This window comes from Thunnus maccoyii, chromosome 20 (assembly GCF_910596095.1).
Source record: "Thunnus maccoyii chromosome 20, fThuMac1.1, whole genome shotgun sequence".
In the NCBI taxonomy this organism is placed as follows: domain Eukaryota; kingdom Metazoa; phylum Chordata; class Actinopteri; order Scombriformes; family Scombridae; genus Thunnus; species Thunnus maccoyii.
The window spans coordinates 25,623,759-25,644,048 of NC_056552.1; the positions used below are offsets into that span (position 1 = coordinate 25,623,759).

The 20,290-nt window shown below is 41.5% G+C and overlaps 1 protein-coding gene across 8 annotated transcripts in view; it reads right to left on the reverse strand.

Moving 5' to 3' along the window:
- Nucleotides 1-20,290, reverse strand: part of LOC121886919 (rho GTPase-activating protein 23-like) — a 73,991-nt gene that overhangs the window by 10,438 nt on the left and 43,263 nt on the right. For 3 of the 8 annotated variants that reach the window (XM_042397326.1, XM_042397327.1, XM_042397321.1), the window contains 7 exons: nt 9,099-9,290; nt 6,047-6,077; nt 5,683-5,778; nt 4,961-5,039; nt 4,808-4,868; nt 2,503-3,961; nt 722-886 (listed from right to left, as the gene is read on the reverse strand). In XM_042397326.1, coding sequence (XP_042253260.1) covers nt 722-886; nt 2,503-3,961; nt 4,808-4,868; nt 4,961-5,039; nt 5,683-5,778; nt 6,047-6,077; nt 9,099-9,290 — 2,083 coding nt within the window. The remainder of the gene's footprint in view (nt 1-721; nt 887-2,502; nt 3,962-4,807; nt 4,869-4,960; nt 5,040-5,682; nt 5,779-6,046; nt 6,078-9,098; nt 9,291-20,290) is intronic. The other 5 variants (XM_042397325.1, XM_042397322.1, XM_042397324.1 and 2 more) reach the window with 5 other exon arrangements.

Genomic DNA, 20,290 nt, shown 5'->3' on the forward strand with positions numbered 1-20,290 from the left:
TGACGAATAAGTATTATTCAGTGTTAACAAATGCAACGACAGAGATTTCTGAATGTGCACCTTCTTTTCCATAGCAATGGTGGCTGAGGCTCATGGGTATTGTAGTATTTAGAGCTGTTGTACCAAACCAAAATACCAAAAATACCAAAACATAATTTCTCAGAAACTAAGAAGAAAGTAATTAAAACTGATGACCACAACATAACCCTATGGTTGTTAAACTATACATGAGACTCTTTTGTTTCTGTGTTGTGAAACAGGGAGGGTATCATTAAAAGAAACCTTTAAAGTAGGAGTTTACAGTGGTAAACTTTTGCAACCAGCAGCTCCTCCCACTTCTTAACTGTGCCATAGCATCTTTTTTGATACCACCATGAGTGAGCCACCAAAGTCGGAAATATTCAAACTCTACACATAGCGGCTTTAAGTTATAAGTTTAAGTCCTTATCATCAAATGATGAACTCTTGGCAAACATTTTTTTCAAAAAATGCTGAGAATTCTTTGACTGTAAATGTCACTGTACTCCTTTAAGATGAGTCTGAGTCTAAGGCTAGACAAATATATCAGTGTGCTGATTTTATTAAGCATTACATAACCACTTGTCATTTTGACACAAAACACTGGCAATGGCCTCTGGGAACTTTAATCCCAGCATACTGGAGAACACACGGTATATTGGTCTAGCCCTTTCAGTATTTAGAGTGGGTGAGTGAGACTCACTGCAGTCCTGAGAACGAAGTCGGACAAAGGGGGAGATGGAGGACAGGGTGGGGGAGACAGAGGTGGAAGTGAGAGTGGCCATAGTGGAGGCCTGGGAACTGGACACCACAGAGCAGGCTGGTACATAGCAGGCCTGTTGGTCAGTACTAGGACTGGTGGGTTCATCTGCAAGGTCATCATCAGAGCAACCAAGGGTGAGATATGAGGGATTAAACACTGACAAGACAAAATAAGCCAGGTGGTGTTTTAGTTGTTGAAACATTTCTCTGAGGCGGAGCTAGTCCAGAGGCAGAAATGTTCTCTTACAGAGAGGAATCACAGAGGGAGTTAAATACATCATTATTAGGGGACCTGACCAAGTTAAATATGACCACAAGCACAACAACAATAACCAAGTCTCTGCTGAGGCATCGTACTTTTGTGACCTGTGTTGTGCTAAAACATAGTGTACTGCCATATTCACATCATGTTGTATAGATCGCAATTCCAAGCGGCCTAGTGGGAAAAACACTTATGCAAGTCTCATACTATCCCACTTGGTAAAAAGAAGCACAGAAGCATCCTCAAATGGGTGGAAAAATGGCTGAAAACTAACAGATACCCCTAATAACATTGAATATTAACACTAATATAGTCAATTCAGTTAATCAAAAATTAGTTAACTATAGTGTTACATTGTTTCACTGATACATGTTTTTTTAAAACAGCTAATTTAGGTGTAAACTCCATTTGTTTGGTGTAAGTACAAGGCTAGCAGTGAGGGTAACCATCTTTGAAAAATGCTCCCAAATCTGAATAACAAGTGTTTTTTTCCGGTCTTCCCACTCTACAGACCTGGTGTGAATGCTGCATAACAGTACCACAAGTGGAGAAGAGTCATGAAGTCAGTGAACTGACAAAGTAATGTCAGTTACCCAGCAAAGTTTACTGACATTAGTTAACATTAGTCATAAACTATTGGGCATACCAGTAACGTAGTCTTAAATATCTTAACATATGAAATAAATAGACTTATTTTTGAGTGTGGCATTCATATTCACAATTATGGGCTAGTAGCATTGATAGCAATTTGAGTTAGATTGCATGTTTTCTTGTAGTGATAAAGGCAGGCCCCACCCGTTTTTCACTGGGCTTCAGTCTGCAGTTAAGTTAGCCAGCAAAACTGACATTATTTGACTCAGTGGCTGAACCTATGAGATTATTTCTGCCTCCATAGCAGCTCTGTTTCTGAGAAATGTTTCTAGAAATAAAACTCCATCTAATGTTGCTTATTTACAGTGTACAACCACTGTAAATATATAGAGGTTCAAAAACATACTAACACATTTAACATCAACACAATATTAAACATGTACTGACGAACTAAATGCACAGACAGTACAGGCATTATGCTGACATGTATATGACATACACACACAGGTATAGACACACGAAAACATTGAAGAGGATGGAAACACAGAAAGAGGGTAGAAACTTTCCTGGTGCACTACTAAAGGCCCATAAATTAAGTCTATGACTGGAAAGCTCTGTAGCAACCAACATCAAAATAAATACACATATCTGTGTCTCTCAATGCTTGACACATACTGTACTCATGTTAAATTTTCAAACTTTAAAAGTAGTTGTAACAAAACAACCAATTAGAAGTAAAATACAGTATATTCCACTGTATTATCAGGACATTTTTGATAAATTTTCATTTTCGTTAGTGTTGACAAGATCTGACATCTGGAAGCTGTATTAAGTCAGTTGCTACAAGCTCTAAAGCGAAGGTCACTAACCTATGAAGGGAATAGAGGACAGGGAGTCGTATGCATGCTGTGCCAGGCTACCATTGACCCTGCGGTTGGGGCCTGGCCCCCCAGAGACAGGAGAGGGAGTCCCAGGTGAAGAAGTCAAACCAGGGGGCTCAGGTGACTCCACAGGTGTTGTGTAGTTGGGATGTCGAAGGGTCTGAACAGGGGTCCAGCGGCCCGAAGGTGGTTTCTGCCTCAGGACCACCTCTTGATTCAGGGAGATAGGGGAGATGACCTCCCTGTCCTCCCCGAGCCGAACTCTCTCCTCCTCTGATGCAGACAGGGCTGGGGTGGACTGGGGCCGGGGCACCATCCCTCCATCACTGTCGGCAGGGCTGCTTCTGCTGCCGGGGCTCCAGTTGAGGTGAGGGACGGTGTAGCCGGGCTCTCTGAAGGACTGCGCCTGCTGGAGGAGGTGGCCAGCTTTGCGGGAGAAAGAAGGACTGTAGCTTTTGTAGCCCACCAACTCTTCCTCTTTTACTCGCCTTGTTTGGGGTTCAGCTACCTGCTGACCTGACTGCCTGCCACTTGGAGGCACTGTGGAAGAGGTTGCGATAGGGGCCGTGACTGTGGTTTGCTGCTGATGTCCTCCTGAGGCTTTCTGCTCTTTCTGCTCACTGAATTTTGTCATCTGGGAGCCTTGTGAAGACTGTTCGGAGCGTGGTGGGACCAGTGCAGAGGCTTGTGCCAGTGTTTCTACAGAACGCCCATAGTTGTGCTCGTACTCTGCATAGGCTGCCAGCAGGCTCTCTGAGCACGACCTGCTTCCTGGTCCTGATATACCACCCCAGCCCCCCAGCCAATAGGAATCATGGGAAGCAGCTGCCGCCTGGTGGTGGTACAGGAGGGTCTCTCTTCTACGTTGCTCTGCAGAGGTTGTGGAGGCGGGCACTGGTCCAGGGCCAAGTGCCAACCCCAGCCCCAGCTCTGCTAAACGGTCCTGAGATATGCTGCGGTGGCGGGGAGACATGTGCTCAGCTGCCTCAGCCTGGCTGTAGTACCAGTCCGACAAAGCCTGGTGGCAGAGGGCATCGGTGTGAGCGCGGGCAGAAGCCGGCAGGCTGTTCTTCCGTGGTGGAGGCAGAGTTGCAGAGGCGATGGCAGCATTGTGGTTAGCAAAGTGAAAGTCCAGCGCACTGATGGCCGACGAGGAGCGGCCACGGTGCCGCCCTGGTGGGGCAAAATGACCACTGGTCTCCTCAGGACCCCCGGACCAGCCGGAGGTGGGGGTAGAAGCAGCAGGGGGGCGGTTGTCCAGTGGCGAGGTGGTGTGGCCAGATCGGCATTGCCAGTTGTCCAGGGGACTCTGGAGGTTGTGGCTGGGCTGTGGGGCAGTGGAGCTGGGCTTGGTGGAAGGGTAACAGAGAGGCGGCGGCTCAGGGAGGTTCTGGGCCTCACCTGAATATGGCTCATTGCCTTTCAGGTAGGCATCCTGGGAGTACGCCTGAGAACAGGAAGGGTGAAGGCAATGTTAAACATGACAGAGAGGAAGAAAGAGCAAAGATGGAAGGAGCAGCTAGAGGGAAGATTGAGGCAGATGCAGCGTGCACCATGCAGTAATCTTTCTACCTTTTTTCATATATAAGTAAAATCCTCAATGTACAATCAACACTGGAACTGTAGTTCCCTTACTAAATTTGGGGCAATTTATCACTGCTCTGTAACTGCACAGAATCTGTTTTTTGTCTGCTTTAATTTTATTGTGCTTTCTTCATTGTGCTTTTAACGTTATTTGAATGCATTTTTCTTTATTAAAAGTACTATGAATTGCTGTATCTAAAAAAATCCATACGTGTTCCAGTGTAAATTTGACTTTAATAAACCCTTAAAGGTTAAGGCTGGTATCATCCTGTACTTTTCTTATTAATAATAAATTCCATATAAAGACCTAAACCAACAATGTCTCTCAATACTTTCTGACTTTTCTATCCTGTCTGTGACTCTCAGCTCCAAACTCATTGCTTCCTACCTCAGACGTAAACCTTTAAAAATGGCTCACATATATATACTTTGATGTTTAAAAATTGTGTTGGTTGTTAGTCTTCTTCTTTTCATGCATTTTTTATAACATCTATATCTGTACAAACTATTTGCCCTTTGGTAATAGTATAGTCCTTTCAGCTCATGCACAATTTCAAATTTCTAAGGTTAAACTTCATAAGTAGCTAGATGAATTATAATATAGATACACAATCCTTGCTATTACTAGCCTAGCTAGCTGCTGTGGCTTCATGCAGTAACAAGGTGAAAAAAAGGAAAGATGAGAAAAAAGAAGAAAGATAATACTCACACTTACCAACTGCAACACATCCTCATCTTTTGGCATAATAGAGAGCTCCAGAATGTTTTCACTACAAAAAAAGATCAAGATATATGAAGACAATCAATAACAGCCAGGTTTGGTGTGAACATAAAATGAGATTTATAAACACTAGTCTCCTACCTGTTTTGGATGAGTGCGATCACCTGAGAGTAGGTTTTCCCCAGAATGCTCTCCCCGTTTACTTTCACCAGCCTGTCCCCTGAAGTACATACACATTCAGAAGGGTGAGATATGTGTTGCATGTGTGTTAGTGATTATCAGGTGTTGCCATACCAAAGTAATGGCTTATTTCTTCAATTGAAATTGTCTAAAAATGGAAAAAAGAACACAACTTGGTTTCCAGTAGTGAGAATGAGGTTTTAAGTTATCTGTACATTCCCTGTAAACATTTATGCAGAATTTACACTGGTCTACAGTACCAGTCAAAAGTTTGGGCACACCTTTCCATTCTCTTGAATGAGAAATTGTTCCCAAACTTTTGACTGGTACTGTATATGCTGCTTGGCACCTTTTCTCTTTTAAATCCTGTCCTCATGTCAGCATAGAACAGGAAGCAACCCTCTATCAACATGATACTGTACGTGCAGTATGTGTAGTATCTGTGCAGAGAAAGCTCTGATGGTGCTGATTCTATAGGAGTACATGTAGGCATGTGACTATATATGAAACATAATGCATCAAGAATAACATATTTGTTAAGCCTGTATGTTGGATGTCCTGTCCTGCAGATATAACCAAGTCAGCAACTGAGCTTATTGCAGATATTGATTATCCTCATCTGTTTCCTAACTGATAGTGTGTGTGTGTATGTGTGTGTGTGTTTATGCTTGTGTGTGTTTTACCTGTGCACAGTCCAGCTTGCTGGGCAGGGCCATTTTCTTTGACACTCTTCACAAAGATGGTGTCCATTGGCTCCAAACGAGAGCGCTGACAACCTGCTTTGACACACACACATATAGAATCATGTTGGGCAAACTTTTCCTGTACTGAAAATAACAACTAAAACCCACAAAGCTGAATCAGCTCCACCTACACGTTGGAAACAACGAGTCCCCCGCCCACACACACACACACCCCCTGTGCTTTATAGAACAGAACACAATAGATACAATAGAGACTGATTCCTTATATAAATTAGAGCCTGAATTCATCAACATTCCCAGAGAGCATATGTCAGATAAATTAGCAGAAACATCAAACACTCACCTTTTCCAGTTGCATTTCCGTTCTCTTCATCCTGTGGGAGAAACACAGTGCAGGTGTTAGAGGAGGTGAGGACCACAGGGGGGCGCTGCTCATCTCACGTTCACTCCAACCCTCCACTCCCAGGCTGGAGTGACTGCAGCTGACTGGGCAGTTTGGGGTGTTGCTCAGCTGCCTGACTGATTGTTAAACTGACCATCTGAGGAACTGTCTCACCACCTGACTGCCTGTCTCACTGTCTGATTTACTATAGAAATGTCTTGTGGAATTACTGACCTGACTGTCTGAATGTCTCCCTGACTGTCTGTTAAACTGTCTCACTGACTGACATACTGACTCCCTGTCAGTTTCACTGCCTGTCTCACTGCCTGCCAGTCTGTCTGTCTGTCTGTCTGTCTGTCTGGCAGGCAGGCCTGCTGGCTGGGCCTGTCTGGAGGCTTTGATGCTTCGCTGAGTTAGCTCATTCCTGACCTGGACACACAAAGGGCTTTCTGCACACACACTGCTGCTACACCAGCCTCTCTCCAAGCTAGACGGACATGACATACTGTAGAAAATGACAGTATGTGGAAGTCTGTGGAGCTGTAGGGTCTGTATCACCTTAGATAAACACATAGCAGTATTGGACAAATAAAAATGGACAAATTAAAATTTTGACTTGATGCTGGCGCCAGATGACAAGTTAAGGGAACATCAAAATGATCACAATTCAACCTGAGGGGGATGTGAATGTCTGAACCAAATCTCATGAAAATGCATCCAGTTGTTGTCACAACATTTTAAGGGGATCTATTGTGCTTTTTGTGGTTTTCTTATTTATATACTGTCAGATATCTGTGTTAAACATAGTCAAAATTTGAAAACATGAGGTTAACGCAAGTCAGAAGCCAGGGCTTCAACCTGCTTTGAATTTTTTCTACCTTGCTGATGAGCTGATGTCAGATCATCAGGCATGCCCGTAAACAACCATCTATTCTGTAGAATAGTTGCTAAGGTTGTTGCTCTTCATGTGTTGTTTGTGTTGCTCACTTGCATACTTTGGATTGGATTCCAGCTCAAACACGTACACATGTATTTGAGAAGTTGACATTTTGAGTAAAGAATGACAAAAAAGTGAAAATCCTACTACTATAGTTTATTTACGTTGCCTGCCGAGTGGCCGGAAGTCGGCTGTGATGCAGCTTCTGGAAGCTAACCAATCAGAACAGAGTGGGCTCATCGGTAGGGGGGCGTTAAAGAGACAGGAGCTAAAACCGCCTGTTTCAGACAGAGGCTGAACTGAGGGGCTGCATAAAGAGTCAGCATAAGATAAATAAGTTTAGTTTTTTGAACTGTGAATCATGCAAAGCTACTCTGGTGGAGTCCCAGATTACAAATATAGAGCTTATAGAGCTAGAAATGAACATAATAGGTCCCTTTAACCTAAAACCACAATTGTCAACCTCATGCTGGAGCTAGAGAATGAAGTCAGAGGATCACCAGAGTCAGTAGGCTTCATCCTCTGTGGACCATGAATTTCTGTACAAAATGTCATGACAGTCCATCCAATAACTGACCAACACTGCTAGCATGGCTTAAGATACACACAAGATATTGCCATTATGGCACAGCATTAAATAGTAAATTGAGAACAAGATTAGCCTAGCTTAGGCTGGAAGCAGAGAGAAACAGCTAGCAGCTACACTTACCAACACCTCTAAAGCTTTTTATCTTGTTTGTTTAATTTGTACATGAACCTCATGTAAAAACATGAGGTTTTAGGTGGAGTTACATGCTGGACGTATTTCTTGACAAACAACAGCTTATCCATCTGCTCAGTGCTTCTGTGCAGCTACAATGGGGTTGCCAGATACAACTGTGAGCATTGACTTAAGTGTGGTCTCTGTACAAGTGTGTAAGTACCAAACCTGGAAATGTTACTGTGACAACAAGGCTCCAGGAAACTGTACACAGTCACTGTGCCCATCTGTTGTTGTACCAAAAAATAGTTCCAGCACTCACTGAAGCTCCCTCTGAAATCACAAATGTACATCATTTTCATTTCTGTTGGTGAACGCATTAAACAAATGAGATAAAACATCTATAGCAGTGTTGGTAGATGTACTTTATGACAGAGCCAGGCTTCCAGTCTCAAGTGGAGGTCAGAACCAGTGCTGACAACCATGACATAATAACTATAGCTAACTAAAGTGACTGCGGACTGACAAAATGTGTCACAGTCCTTTAAGTTCTCTCTTGACCTCATGACCCTGTCATGTGGTATAGGTTTAACCTTTTCGTTAAAAGGTTAGTTAAGCAGATTAGCTCTTGAAGGCCCATTACATGAGATTAGTCTACTCTTGTATCCATTATAAGACCATGTGTTGTCTGTGTGCTGTCTAAAACAAGCTTTACTATGACTATGATGTAATGTAAAAAACTGTGTAAAACTATGTTATTATTACACGTTATTTTCACATCATTTCTGGTCAGACAAATTTGTTACTGCTCACAATCATACTGTATTAATGTACACTTCAAATTATTTTGAATTAATTGCCAGTGTAGTGTAGTAGAGTCTTGTAGTCAGTGCTAGCAGGTCAGCTGAATATGAAAAAATGTGTCTACAGGCCAGCACACAATTCAGATGTTTTTACATTTTTCATTTTACTTGAGTTCAAATGGAGCTGCTCTTTCAAAGAAATTTCCATTTTCCCCAAAACCTTAACTGATACTAAATTACATGGTTCTTTATGGGAAAATTCCCTAGAAAAAGGGAAAGCAGCATTTTTGTACTCGCTTCTTCTCCACTGGCTGCTTGAGCCACTGTCCTTACTGTTCTTTTGGCCAAATGGATGCAGATTTTTTTTTCATAAAAGCGATCTGTTGAACAGGCAGACCTGACTTTTGATACAACAGTTCAGATTATGAAGTTGAAATCTGAAGATTCCATGAGGGCATCCAGTTGCCCTAAAGCTGAGATTCTATTAAATGACTAAAGTTACTCAAATGTACAGTACCTAACACATAAAGGACACAGTCCAGAGCACAGTCCAACATCAGAGAGAAGCCTTACCTTGAGGCTGTGGAGGGAAGACTCTGGTGGGTAGACGATGAAGTGGCGCAGAGTGAAGCCAAATCCCTGCGAGTTCTTCTGGAGGAAAATGGTCCGTGGGCCCTGCCACGACACGCCCTCCACCTCACCCGACGACAGCGGCCGGCGCCTGTTCTCATTGGACGACACCATGCCATCTCTCCGCCCTTTAGCCTATCAAGAAAAAAAGATGGAGAAAATGTTTCGATCAATAACGCCTACAACAGCTTTCCCTTTCCTCTTGGTAGAAAATGACAAACTTTACCGAAAAGACAGTACATCCTATCATGTTCAGGTACTTCACTGAACCTGCATGTGCAACTGTGAATTCAGACATAGATGAATTCATTTATGGGAAGTGTGGGTGGATGTTGATGGATGTGGGCGTGTGTTCCATTGGCCAAGGCAGAATTCCATCAATGCCAGGAATTTTTCAGAGACTTCCTGTCTCTATTTTCCTCAACCAACTCACCTATAATCACATTTATTACCTCACGCCAACAATGGCAAAGTTAAAAATATATACCTTCTATTAATAACAGTCGCACAACAACAGGAACTTATTAGGGCTCATAAATGCAGATCTGGAAAATCATATGAACAATAGACAAAGGGAGGACTATAAACTATAGTGACTATAAACATCCACTGATATTTCTATGGGGCAAAAGAGGTGAGATTTTCTTTCAACAATATCCTCACTGTTACCACACATAGAAACACAAGCCTCTCCAGATAATGCAACGATCCTCTGGGTTTATGTTATGTACACCAGTTTTAGAGAAACCATATTTTGTCAGTTTGGCATGGCGGATAAAATAAAAAAATACTACAATACCCATAAGTCTCAGCCGTCCTTGCCATGGAGAAGCCAGTCAGGGGCGTGAATTGAAGTGGTAACAAATTTAAAACACTTTGTTTATGCAGTTAAGGAGCAATTGAATTGAATTCATCAAAACTAAGCCAATATCCAAAAGCTAATTGTTTGACGCTAAGGCCCAATGTTTAGCTTCTGCCCTCAATTTTAAGCTCTGTGATTGATGGTTTCTTGTCAAAATCCAACGTAGGAGTCGTAGTTGCCTTCTCTACAGGTTCTACCTTTGACTTTATATCAAAGAACCAAATATTTTCTACCACAGTTATTCATTTTTTGAAATAATGATTCACACAGTTCAAAGCCATAGATGATGTGTCAGTCACCTCATGTTGTCTATAGAGCTGCAACTAATGATTATTTTCACTGTACATTAATCTGTCGATTATTTTCTTGATTAATTAATTAGTTGATAGAAAATGGTGTAAAATGTCAATCACTGTTTCCCAAAGCTCGAGGTGACATCCTTAAATGTTTTGTTTTGTCCCGACCAACAATCCACAACCTAAAGATCTGCAGTTTACTGTCATAGAGAAACCACAAAATATTCACACATGAGAAGATGATTTCAGAGGATTTGTACTTTTTTTCTTAAAAAATGACTCAGAACAATTAATCAATTATCAAAACAGTTGCCGATTAATCTAATAGTTGACAACTAATTGACCAGCAGTCACAGCTCTAATTGTCTATGGACAAACCCTCCAAAAAACGAAAAACGAAACCTTAACACTGTTTTTAAGGGAAAAAAAACTTTGAACACCACCCTGTATTTAGCAGCAAACCCACTGGCACACATTACTATCATTAATATGAATATACCCAACACACATTCAACACACACAAAAAAACACTCACACCAAACTCAGCCAGTTATGAAAACAACAGGAAGTCTGTTTCTTGAGACAGGAAGTGGATGGCCGAGCCCTTCGCAGGCGTGATTTAGGGAAACCTTCGCCTCCAAGAATAGTTCCAAGTAACACCAGGGAGGAGACACACACTTTCCAGAGAGGGAAGCCAATCAGTTTAGATCATTTGATGCCCATGGAGATTCATTTTTCCCTTATATGTTCAAACAAATAACACTAATATCAATTCTTATCAAAACGCTGACAAGTGGTGTTAGTTAGCAACTCGACTCAAAATGAGTGAAAGTCAAGAATTCAAGCATCTATTTCAAATATCTTAATTTCAATCCTACGACATTACATAACAGATATTATCCTCACCATCAGGCTCCACAAACAGAATGGAACCACAGAGGATTTCTTCCCACTGACATTTCTATATGTGTAAGAGATAGTTGGGTACACATTCCTCATCTTCCAACATCTCTGCAGGTGACATTTCACACATGAATGAATGTAAACACAGAGGTGCGATCTTGTACATGCTTACTTCTCTCTCTATCTCTCTCTCTCTCTCTCTCTCACACACACACACATATAGATAAAGACAGACACAGGCATTAAGTGTGAAATGCCAACATGCTTGGGTGTGTTTTATTGAACAGTGTGATTTTTTTGCCAGCTCTCTCTGTGTCACAGCTCTGTGCACAGCCTGAGGACTCAGTGCAAGTATGTGTACATTAACCTCTTTCTATAATTTAACAAATTAACATTGACACTATCCTTTACTGAGAGGTCCCTTTAAAAAATCCTGTTGCAACCAACTGAATACCTCAAATAAATGTGGAACTGAACTGTGAGGACAGTGCTAGTTATCTTATAGTTCATCTTCAAAAAGGCAAGCATCTGGGCACATTGTGGATTTAATAATTAGCTTTGCAAGATGAAGGTGAAGTATTTTGTGAACACTTCTTATGTCATGACCCAGAGACTAACATAAGCAGAGCGGAGCAGTGAACTCCAGCACTAACAACCCTGCGCCCGTACAGCATGTTTTGATACATTCATTCATTCACCTTCATTTCATTACACTCATACAGGCAGACGACTGGAAGATGCTTCAAAAGTAATGTACCAGTTAGCTTAACTGTCAGTTATGTTTCATATTGCCAAACCCTTCACTTGTGACATGAGTCAGTGTATTGCCACACGGTACACTGGATTAAAAACCTGAAGAGGTTTATCTGATGTGATGCATAACAGTGAAACGCAGTTTACTGCACTGAATATCAGTTCATTTGTTTTATATGTCATATTGTGAGATATGTTGATAGAAGAAAATAGTTTGTTTTTTTCTTTTGACTGCAGAAAAATCTAATTTTCTGTGTTTACGTGCCAATCCTTTTCTCCAAAACATGACCAAAATATACTGTCTCAGTTCTCATTCACCACCCTGTCAAGCTTGTGAGCAGGTGCTGGCTGGGAAAGAAATAGAGGCCTCTTCAAGGCAAGCGGAGAGGGACCTGTGGGTTTCCGTTATGGTACTGTTTGTTAAAAACTGCATTTGAACTTCAGCATTTTATTCATGCTGGGGATGAAGAGAGGTTATGAAAATCCTGTCCAAACCTTCCATTCTCCCAATCCAGACCTTCCTCTCTCCACACACACATACAAAAACACAAGAGTTTTTGTATGTGTTGTTAACACATTAAATGAATGCTGATACAGTGCTATAAGCTATATTTTCTGAATAAAGACTGGTTTGCCTTTGCTAATTTAAACATAGGTCAAATACACTGAGCAGATGTAGGGCTGCAACAAATGATTAGTTTCATTATCCATTAATCATTTAGTTGATAAAACACACAATGTTTCAGAACCCAAGGTAATCTATACAGTTTGCTTGTTTTGTCTTCTTTAACATTCTAAAACCTTAAAATATTCAGTTTTCTGTCATATGTGACAAAGAGAAACAGCAAGTTGTCACATGTAAGAAGCTGAATAATGATTCAAACGATTTATTGTTGCGGATTCATTTTCTTTTGATCGACTAATTAAATGTACGCTACATTCTACCTCAAAAGACTTTTGGTTTTTCCCTCTTACCCTAGATAGCAGTCCTCACCTGATCCTCAACACTCGACCTGATTGTGTAGCTCTCTCAAGACAACAAGGGCTTTTTATTTGTGCACACTCAAATATAGCTCATCATTAACATGGGCCGCTCACTCAATTTACTTGTTTTAATCGAATGAACCAATCATTTCATTTGGCTTATTTTGATTTAGTGCTGTTGGGTACTGAAATAAGTGACATTCAGACCAAAGCAGTGAGCCGCACTGAAAGAGAAAGAGACACAATGCAAATAGACACACATCCACCCTGCATACACAGATCAGATAATGCAAACTGACAGATTCTCTGTGTAATAACACACATGCACTCACACACACAGTGTACTGTATACCAGAAGCTGAGAGACTCACTCTACCAGCATGCAAACATACAAGCAGTGTGTGTTGGATACGGTGTGATCCTTGATGCATACTTGAACACATAATGTAAAAATCACAACCACACACACACACCCACGGATGCATACACACACACACACACACACGCAAGATTTATATAAAACCACATGAATCTATGTGCGTAGAGAGGGCATCAGCCTCGTCTCCCTTCCCCTCTGCTAGTCAACAGGCCCCCACAGTGCTACATTACATAACACCTACAGGAGGCAGACACACAAATACACACACACACACACACACACACACACACACACACACACACACTTGAATGAATCCAACACCACGTGCTCAATCTTCCTCCAAATTGTAGATGATTAAAGGATGGTGATGGTCATCCTCATTAGCTCCACTCTACACTTCCTATCCTGACACAGGTTAAAGTTGCCCTAAAGTTGACAGCAGTGACCTCAGCTTTGGCTCACCATAATACAACCAGGATATCTACATGGTGGAGAAAGACAAGGACACTCAATAATGGTGTCCTCTTCCTGCATTGATCAGAGCGGACAGGAAAGGTTAAAGCAAGATGGCGGAGGAAGCATCCCGGAGGTAGTACACCTGTCCACAGTGATCAGATCAGACAGGAGATGTGAAGACCCCTCAGAATGATGACAGCCACGGCTGTTTTTAGATCTGCAGTAGATCTGCTATGTGTAAGGATGCAATGCCAACAGTCACTACTGGTCAAGCGTACATGACTGATACCACAGAAAAACAAACACAACTGAATAACTACTGATGGGATGACTTGCTTCATACTTTTTTTGTACTCGAGTGAGGACTGTTCTATCTCACACGTTAAGTTTGCACACAAAGCAAAGGTACTTGCATTTGGAAACTTGCTTTTGCAGTCTAGTTATGAGCACTTGGAGAGTTCTCACAGTCACTGTCCATATTTCACATGTCAGAGATAAAACCTAAACCTAAAGAGACTGATATGTTTCTCAGGAGTTGGTGGAGACCAAACCAGAGCTAAAAGGAGAGGGACTATTGGACTTACATTTGTCAGGTCACCAGGAACACAACTCCAACTGAATGATAATATTGTCTGTGTCTGCTGAATGTGTAACAATTTGCTAACAAATCAGTCAAAACAACTTTATATGGCCATAATATATTAAATGTAAGTGTGATGTGCAGCTTGTTCTGCCCCCAGGTGGCTTCATAAAATGATGAATGCAGCTTAAAGAGGTTTGGTAATAAAATGTTAGTTATATTTAGCAGATATATGTACAATACACAGAACTGGTCATCATTGCAAAATAGTGCTTGAATCACACTCTTGAGGCATATTTTGCAATAACAAACTGCTAGCAGTAGGCTACTGACCAAAGACATAACTCTATAAGCTTCTATTATTCAGAAAAAATGCCTTCCTTGGCAAAATAAAAGAATAACAAATGTGTAATTAAATATTTATCTTTTCCTGTACTTGTGCTCAGTGGAGCTTCACAATGGAGACCCTCAGATAGTCTCAGAACCAAATCAGTCAGGGATGATCTACAGACAAGTTTTCTAAAAACCACCTTTTAGCATTACAATTGCTTTGCCATTGGGAGAAAAAGATTACTTAAAGCACCATAGATTGTCATGACAGCATACATTCTACTCTCTGTAACGTAGCCTGAATTAAGATTGTCCCCTAGTAGTGGTAGTGCCTATCCATTAGGTCCAACTATGAGCTCTTCTATAATCCCTATAATGAACAGAAAGGTCTAAAGATGGGATCAGGTGACACAATATCAGCCTAATAATGGCCTGACCCAAAGATATGGGCATCGTGAAACACAGCAATTATTTATGACTCCATGGTTGCCTAATCTGACAAAGTGACACCGTCAAAAGGCAGAAATATAGAGTAGTGTAATTCCAGCATAGGATCAAAATTCCATTGAAAGCCATATTTTGGTTTAAAAGGGAGCATCACGACCAGTGTTTGGCAATTTTGCACATCTAATAACTCAGCACAATGAAGAAATAAAAATATGTCACGTGTCATTGGTCAGATGTTTCTTTGAAAAAAGTGCAGAGAATGTGTGGTGACTATGATTAGATGTACAAATACACAGAAAATTGTGTTTACATGCCTCAATAACAAATGGAGTACAACACAACCATATTATATCAAACATCAGTTCTGTACTTCACAGTCAATGTGGTCACTTTCTATACCGAGACCTTAACCTTCCTTATCATCTACCTATTCAATAATGTTTTCTTAAGAACTTCCCTACTGTTAAAGAGGTGTGATCTGCTGATTCTAAAAGAATTTCATTAGTTTGGCTTCAAACTCAAAGAGTTTTCCAAGATGATCTGAGACATGTTTCAGATTAATGTCATCCCAGTTTCTTTGGCAAAATATTGGACCCCTCTTACCCAGCACAAGCGATGGCGCTGTATGAGCCTCCGGGAGCCCCGTCTTCTTGGTGATGTGATGGGGGTCTGCCAGGGTGAGGAGTGAGGTGAAACACCCCTTAACACTGCCAGCCAGATACAGCGAGGCTCAGCGTCGCTACAGTCCACTCCTACAGAACACTGGAAACGCCACTCATGGCCCAACGGAGCTGGTGCGACACCTGACACCCTCAGCATAGCACCTCCACATCCGCAGGCACATGTACTGTATGTGCAGTGAACACACACTAACACACCGGGGGTCACAAGGCTTCAGACCCAGTGACTAAGATATTCCGTCACCTACGCACAATCTCTGCTCGGTTCATCGTGGCCAGAAGTGATTGAACAACAATCGCAATTGAGGGTAAATGAATGGAAAACACACTTCCACACAGTGAGACAACTACCCAAGTGTCACAATCAGCACTATGGATGCACAACACCAATCCTCAATGTGTAAATTTGTAATCCTTCAGTTTGATTTGGCTTCTGTTCTTTCATATCTTCCCTTGAGCTCATTGGATTGTGTTTCGTAGGTCTCAGAGATAAGGGGTCAAGCCACGACGATCCTGTCCAAAGCCAATGAAAGCACACAGTTCTGTCATATTTCATCCAGTTTTCTATCATGTTGTCTTGAGCTAGTCCTCATTTTTTACCAATCTGGGTTCGACTAAGTCCTCTTCTATTGAATTTAAGGAAAATTCATGTGATCAAAACAGCCATTTGATAAATCTCGACCTTTTCTTGTCTTCTCTCATCTTTCATATAGTCCAGTTCACAGAGGCGGAATTCTTCGGCTTTAATGGCATCCTTGCGTTGTGGCTGTGAAACAGCATCGGTCCCAGCCTAACTATTCTGGCAGCATTAGCTGACAGCGTTTGCCCTCTCAGATCTGAACTGGTCCTCTTCAAAGCTTTCAGAGTAGAATTGACAGAAAAAACATTTCACTCAAGTAGTAGTTTGCTGCTGACGTGTAGATTGGCTCGTTGCTGGACTTCGGAGGGGAATCCATCCCAGACCATGTTGAATTCTGTTGCTGGACCAGTTGAGCTGAGAAGGCATTTGTTGTCAGACCAGATTTTAGAGCTGGAAACAATCCCACGCTGCTGCTAAGAGATCCAGTGTGTCCCCCTCCATGCTGGCACTATAGTGCAGCATTGGCTCTGGCTGCCTATCTTTATTGCTGTCTAACTATAGTCCTCCCTCCTCTCAACCCTGCCATGCCTCTCTTTCTCTCTCTCTCCCTTGGGTCTATTTGCTGACATCCCCACACTCTCTCTCTCTCTCTTTCTCTCTCTCAGTCACATTCCTCTCATCCTTTAGCTACCCATTCCAGCCCATTGGTAGAGCAGAGAGCAATGTTTCTCTCTCTCTCTTTCTCTCTCTCTGTGCTGGGTCTCTCTGTCTCCTCCTTTTAGACTCACAACCTGGTGACTGCTGCTGCTGTTGGTGTTCAGAGTACATACTGACACTAAAAAGTGTGTGAATTGGTGAAACAATTAGTTGATTAATAAATATCTTTGGTTTTTAGACTGTTGGTGAAACACAAGAAGCAATTTTAAGCATCACCTTGGGCTTTGGGAACTTGTGATGAGCATCTAGCATAGAAGAAAATAAAAATACCACCTCACGGTTGTATGCCTCCGCCAACCAGTCAAGTTGCAGTTTACATCCATGTCTGTGCAGACTCCTCCCTTCAAGATGGCACCAAGATTAGTGTCACCAATTCAGTATCTGATCAAATGTGAAATATGGTCACAATCTCCCCTTCTGTTCCTGAGTTATGTTGTTGAATAATGGCCAGAAAACATGAAAACATTGCAGAACATGATGTCATAATGAAGTTGACCACTGACCTTTTGGATATAAAATGTCATCACTGCATGATTTTATCCTAGTAGACATTTGTGAATCTTTGTTTTGTGAGGTCAGAGTGACCTTGACCTTTGACCACCAAATTTTAATCAGTTCATCCTTGAGTCCAAGTGGACATTTAAGCCAAATTTGAAATTCCCTCAAGGCGTTCCTGAGATATTGCATTCATGAGAGAACGGGATGGACGGACAACCTGAAAACATAACGCCTCCAGCCACGGCTGTCGCCAGCGCAGAGGCATAAAAATTAATGTCTGTGTGTTAAGTCCAAAGCTGATATCAGGATGTGATTAGCTTAGCTTAGCATAAAGATTGGAAGCAGGGGGGAAACAGCTGGCCTGGCTCTGTCCAAAAGTTCAAAAATACACCTACCAACATCTCTAAAGCTCACCAAGTAACATGTTGTATCTTGTTTGTTTAATCAAAAAACAGAAATGTAAAAACGACCCGTTGGAACTATTTCTTGACAAACAGAAGTGTATCCATCCGCGAGTTTCAGTTTATTGCACAGGTTGCTCTGGTACAGGTCTCTGCACAGGCACAATACTATCAAACCTGACAACCCCACTATGTGGACAAGACTTCAGGAAGTTGCACACAGTCACTGTGCCTGGCTGTCATTTGTCAAGAAATAGTTCCAGCACGTTACTCCCTATGAAACCAAAAAAGTTATTTTTCCAATTCTGCTTGTGTACAGATTAAACTATTAAACCATTCCTTTAATCAACATGGAAAACAATAGTTGGTTACAGCCCTATGAATTAGAGCAAAAGAGTAAATGACCATGTATGTCTGGTTCTAACAAAATTGTAAATAAATGTGTGTGTGTGAGTCTAAGAGAGTGGAGATTACTACAACCAAACTGTCATCAGGGATAAATGTGTGTTCTTGTTGAATAACTCTCCACAGCAACTCTAGCAGTGCTGTCAGCCCCTCAGTCCTCTTTACATTGACACCTGAGCGCAGCTAAACTGACAGACAGCGAGAGAAAGAGAGAATGAAGATAAAGAGGGAGAAGTGGGATGTAGAGATGCTAAAAGAGGCTGACGTCCATGCAAACATCATCCAGCAGCCTCTGCATCTCTCATCTCTTGTCCTCCGCTGGCCTTTACTTTCCTATTCTGTCTTACTCATCCTCTGCAACACTTTCTCCTTTTATTCGTTACATTCCTGTTTTTCCACTATATTACCACTGTAAAATGAAACCTACACAGCTGAAGTTATGCTGCCTGAAACTTTAAAAGAGAAAAAAAACCCCACTGTGAACATTATCCCGGCATTACTGTGCAAGCCTGCGAGCGTTGGTTTGGGAAAAGCATTGTGACCAATCTGTTTTCTTGACTGTGCAGACTCGTAATCATGGAGGAGTCGAGCCAGAGCAAAAATAACATTATGTGATGGGTGACTCAGAGGAGAATATGCCTCTGTTCTGCCCTGATTCTCTATGCCTCGCCTCTGTTAGGACTCCAGTGCAGCTCAAGGCCAGCAGCGCCTGTATGCAGGAGACCAACCACATGATGGCCGAGAGGAGCGTTGCTTCTCTCTGGCTGTCTGACTCTGTTCAATTCAGTTCAGACACAGAGCAACTACAACTAAAGCAAAAAAAACAACACATTTAATTAAAGTCACTTATTATACCTATCTATTAATCAATTGTTCTATATGTAGAATGTACAGTGTATATTCAGACTTGGTCTAAAAGGGGTGCTAAATGCCATGAACAAAATAAATAATGGCAGAGGTTCATAAGGACAGTTTGATGTCATCTTTAGGTTCAGTCCTCCCAGAGGGCACAAAAAGATGCTTGTTGACTATATGACCAAATTGTGAACTGTCCTCCCTGGACTAAATTATAGTGCGGACAGACATCATGAAACACACTCAGTGAAAAGACAGACAATTAGTAGTAAGAAAACTTAGTAGTATGAAAACTTTATTCAAAATTTACTAAAACATAACCTTCCTTTTGGTTCACTCCATATATCTGCATAAGAATGAGAATCTCATATTGTTTTCGATTCAATTTTTCTGTCTTTAAAGATTTTAAAAGCATTTTTTAAAAAGGCTTTAAATGTGAGTCCATGGCCAAGTCCAGTGGCTGCAGCTAGTTGAAACATAGCTTTAAAAGGATAGGTTCACAGTTTTTCAAGTGTGTGTTAAAACAACAGTCAAGTGTCCATATAAACAGTGAAAGAGGTTTTCCACACTGTAATCATTCCTCCTGTTCATACTGGATATTAAAAGATCCCCTTCAAATGTGCTTTCAATGTAAGTGATGGAGACCAAAATCCACAGTGTGTCCACACAGTCATTTAAAAGTAGATGTGAAGCTTATATGAGTCTTCATCAGTCTGAGTTATTCATATCAAGTGGATATCTGACACATTTACAGTCTTTTTAGCGTCATATTCCCTCTTTGTGTTTCCTCGGACAGTGTTTCTCTGTTGAGCTGCAGTGGAAGTATAGTAACAAAAAGAGGGACTTTGGCACTTAAAGACTGTAACGTTGAAAGATATCTACTTGATTTAACTCATTTGGACGACTGAAGGAGGACTGTGGATTTTGTCCCCCATCACTAACATAGTAAGTGCATTATGAAGGGATCTTCTAATGGTCAGTATGAAGAGGAGGAATTGATTATGGAAAG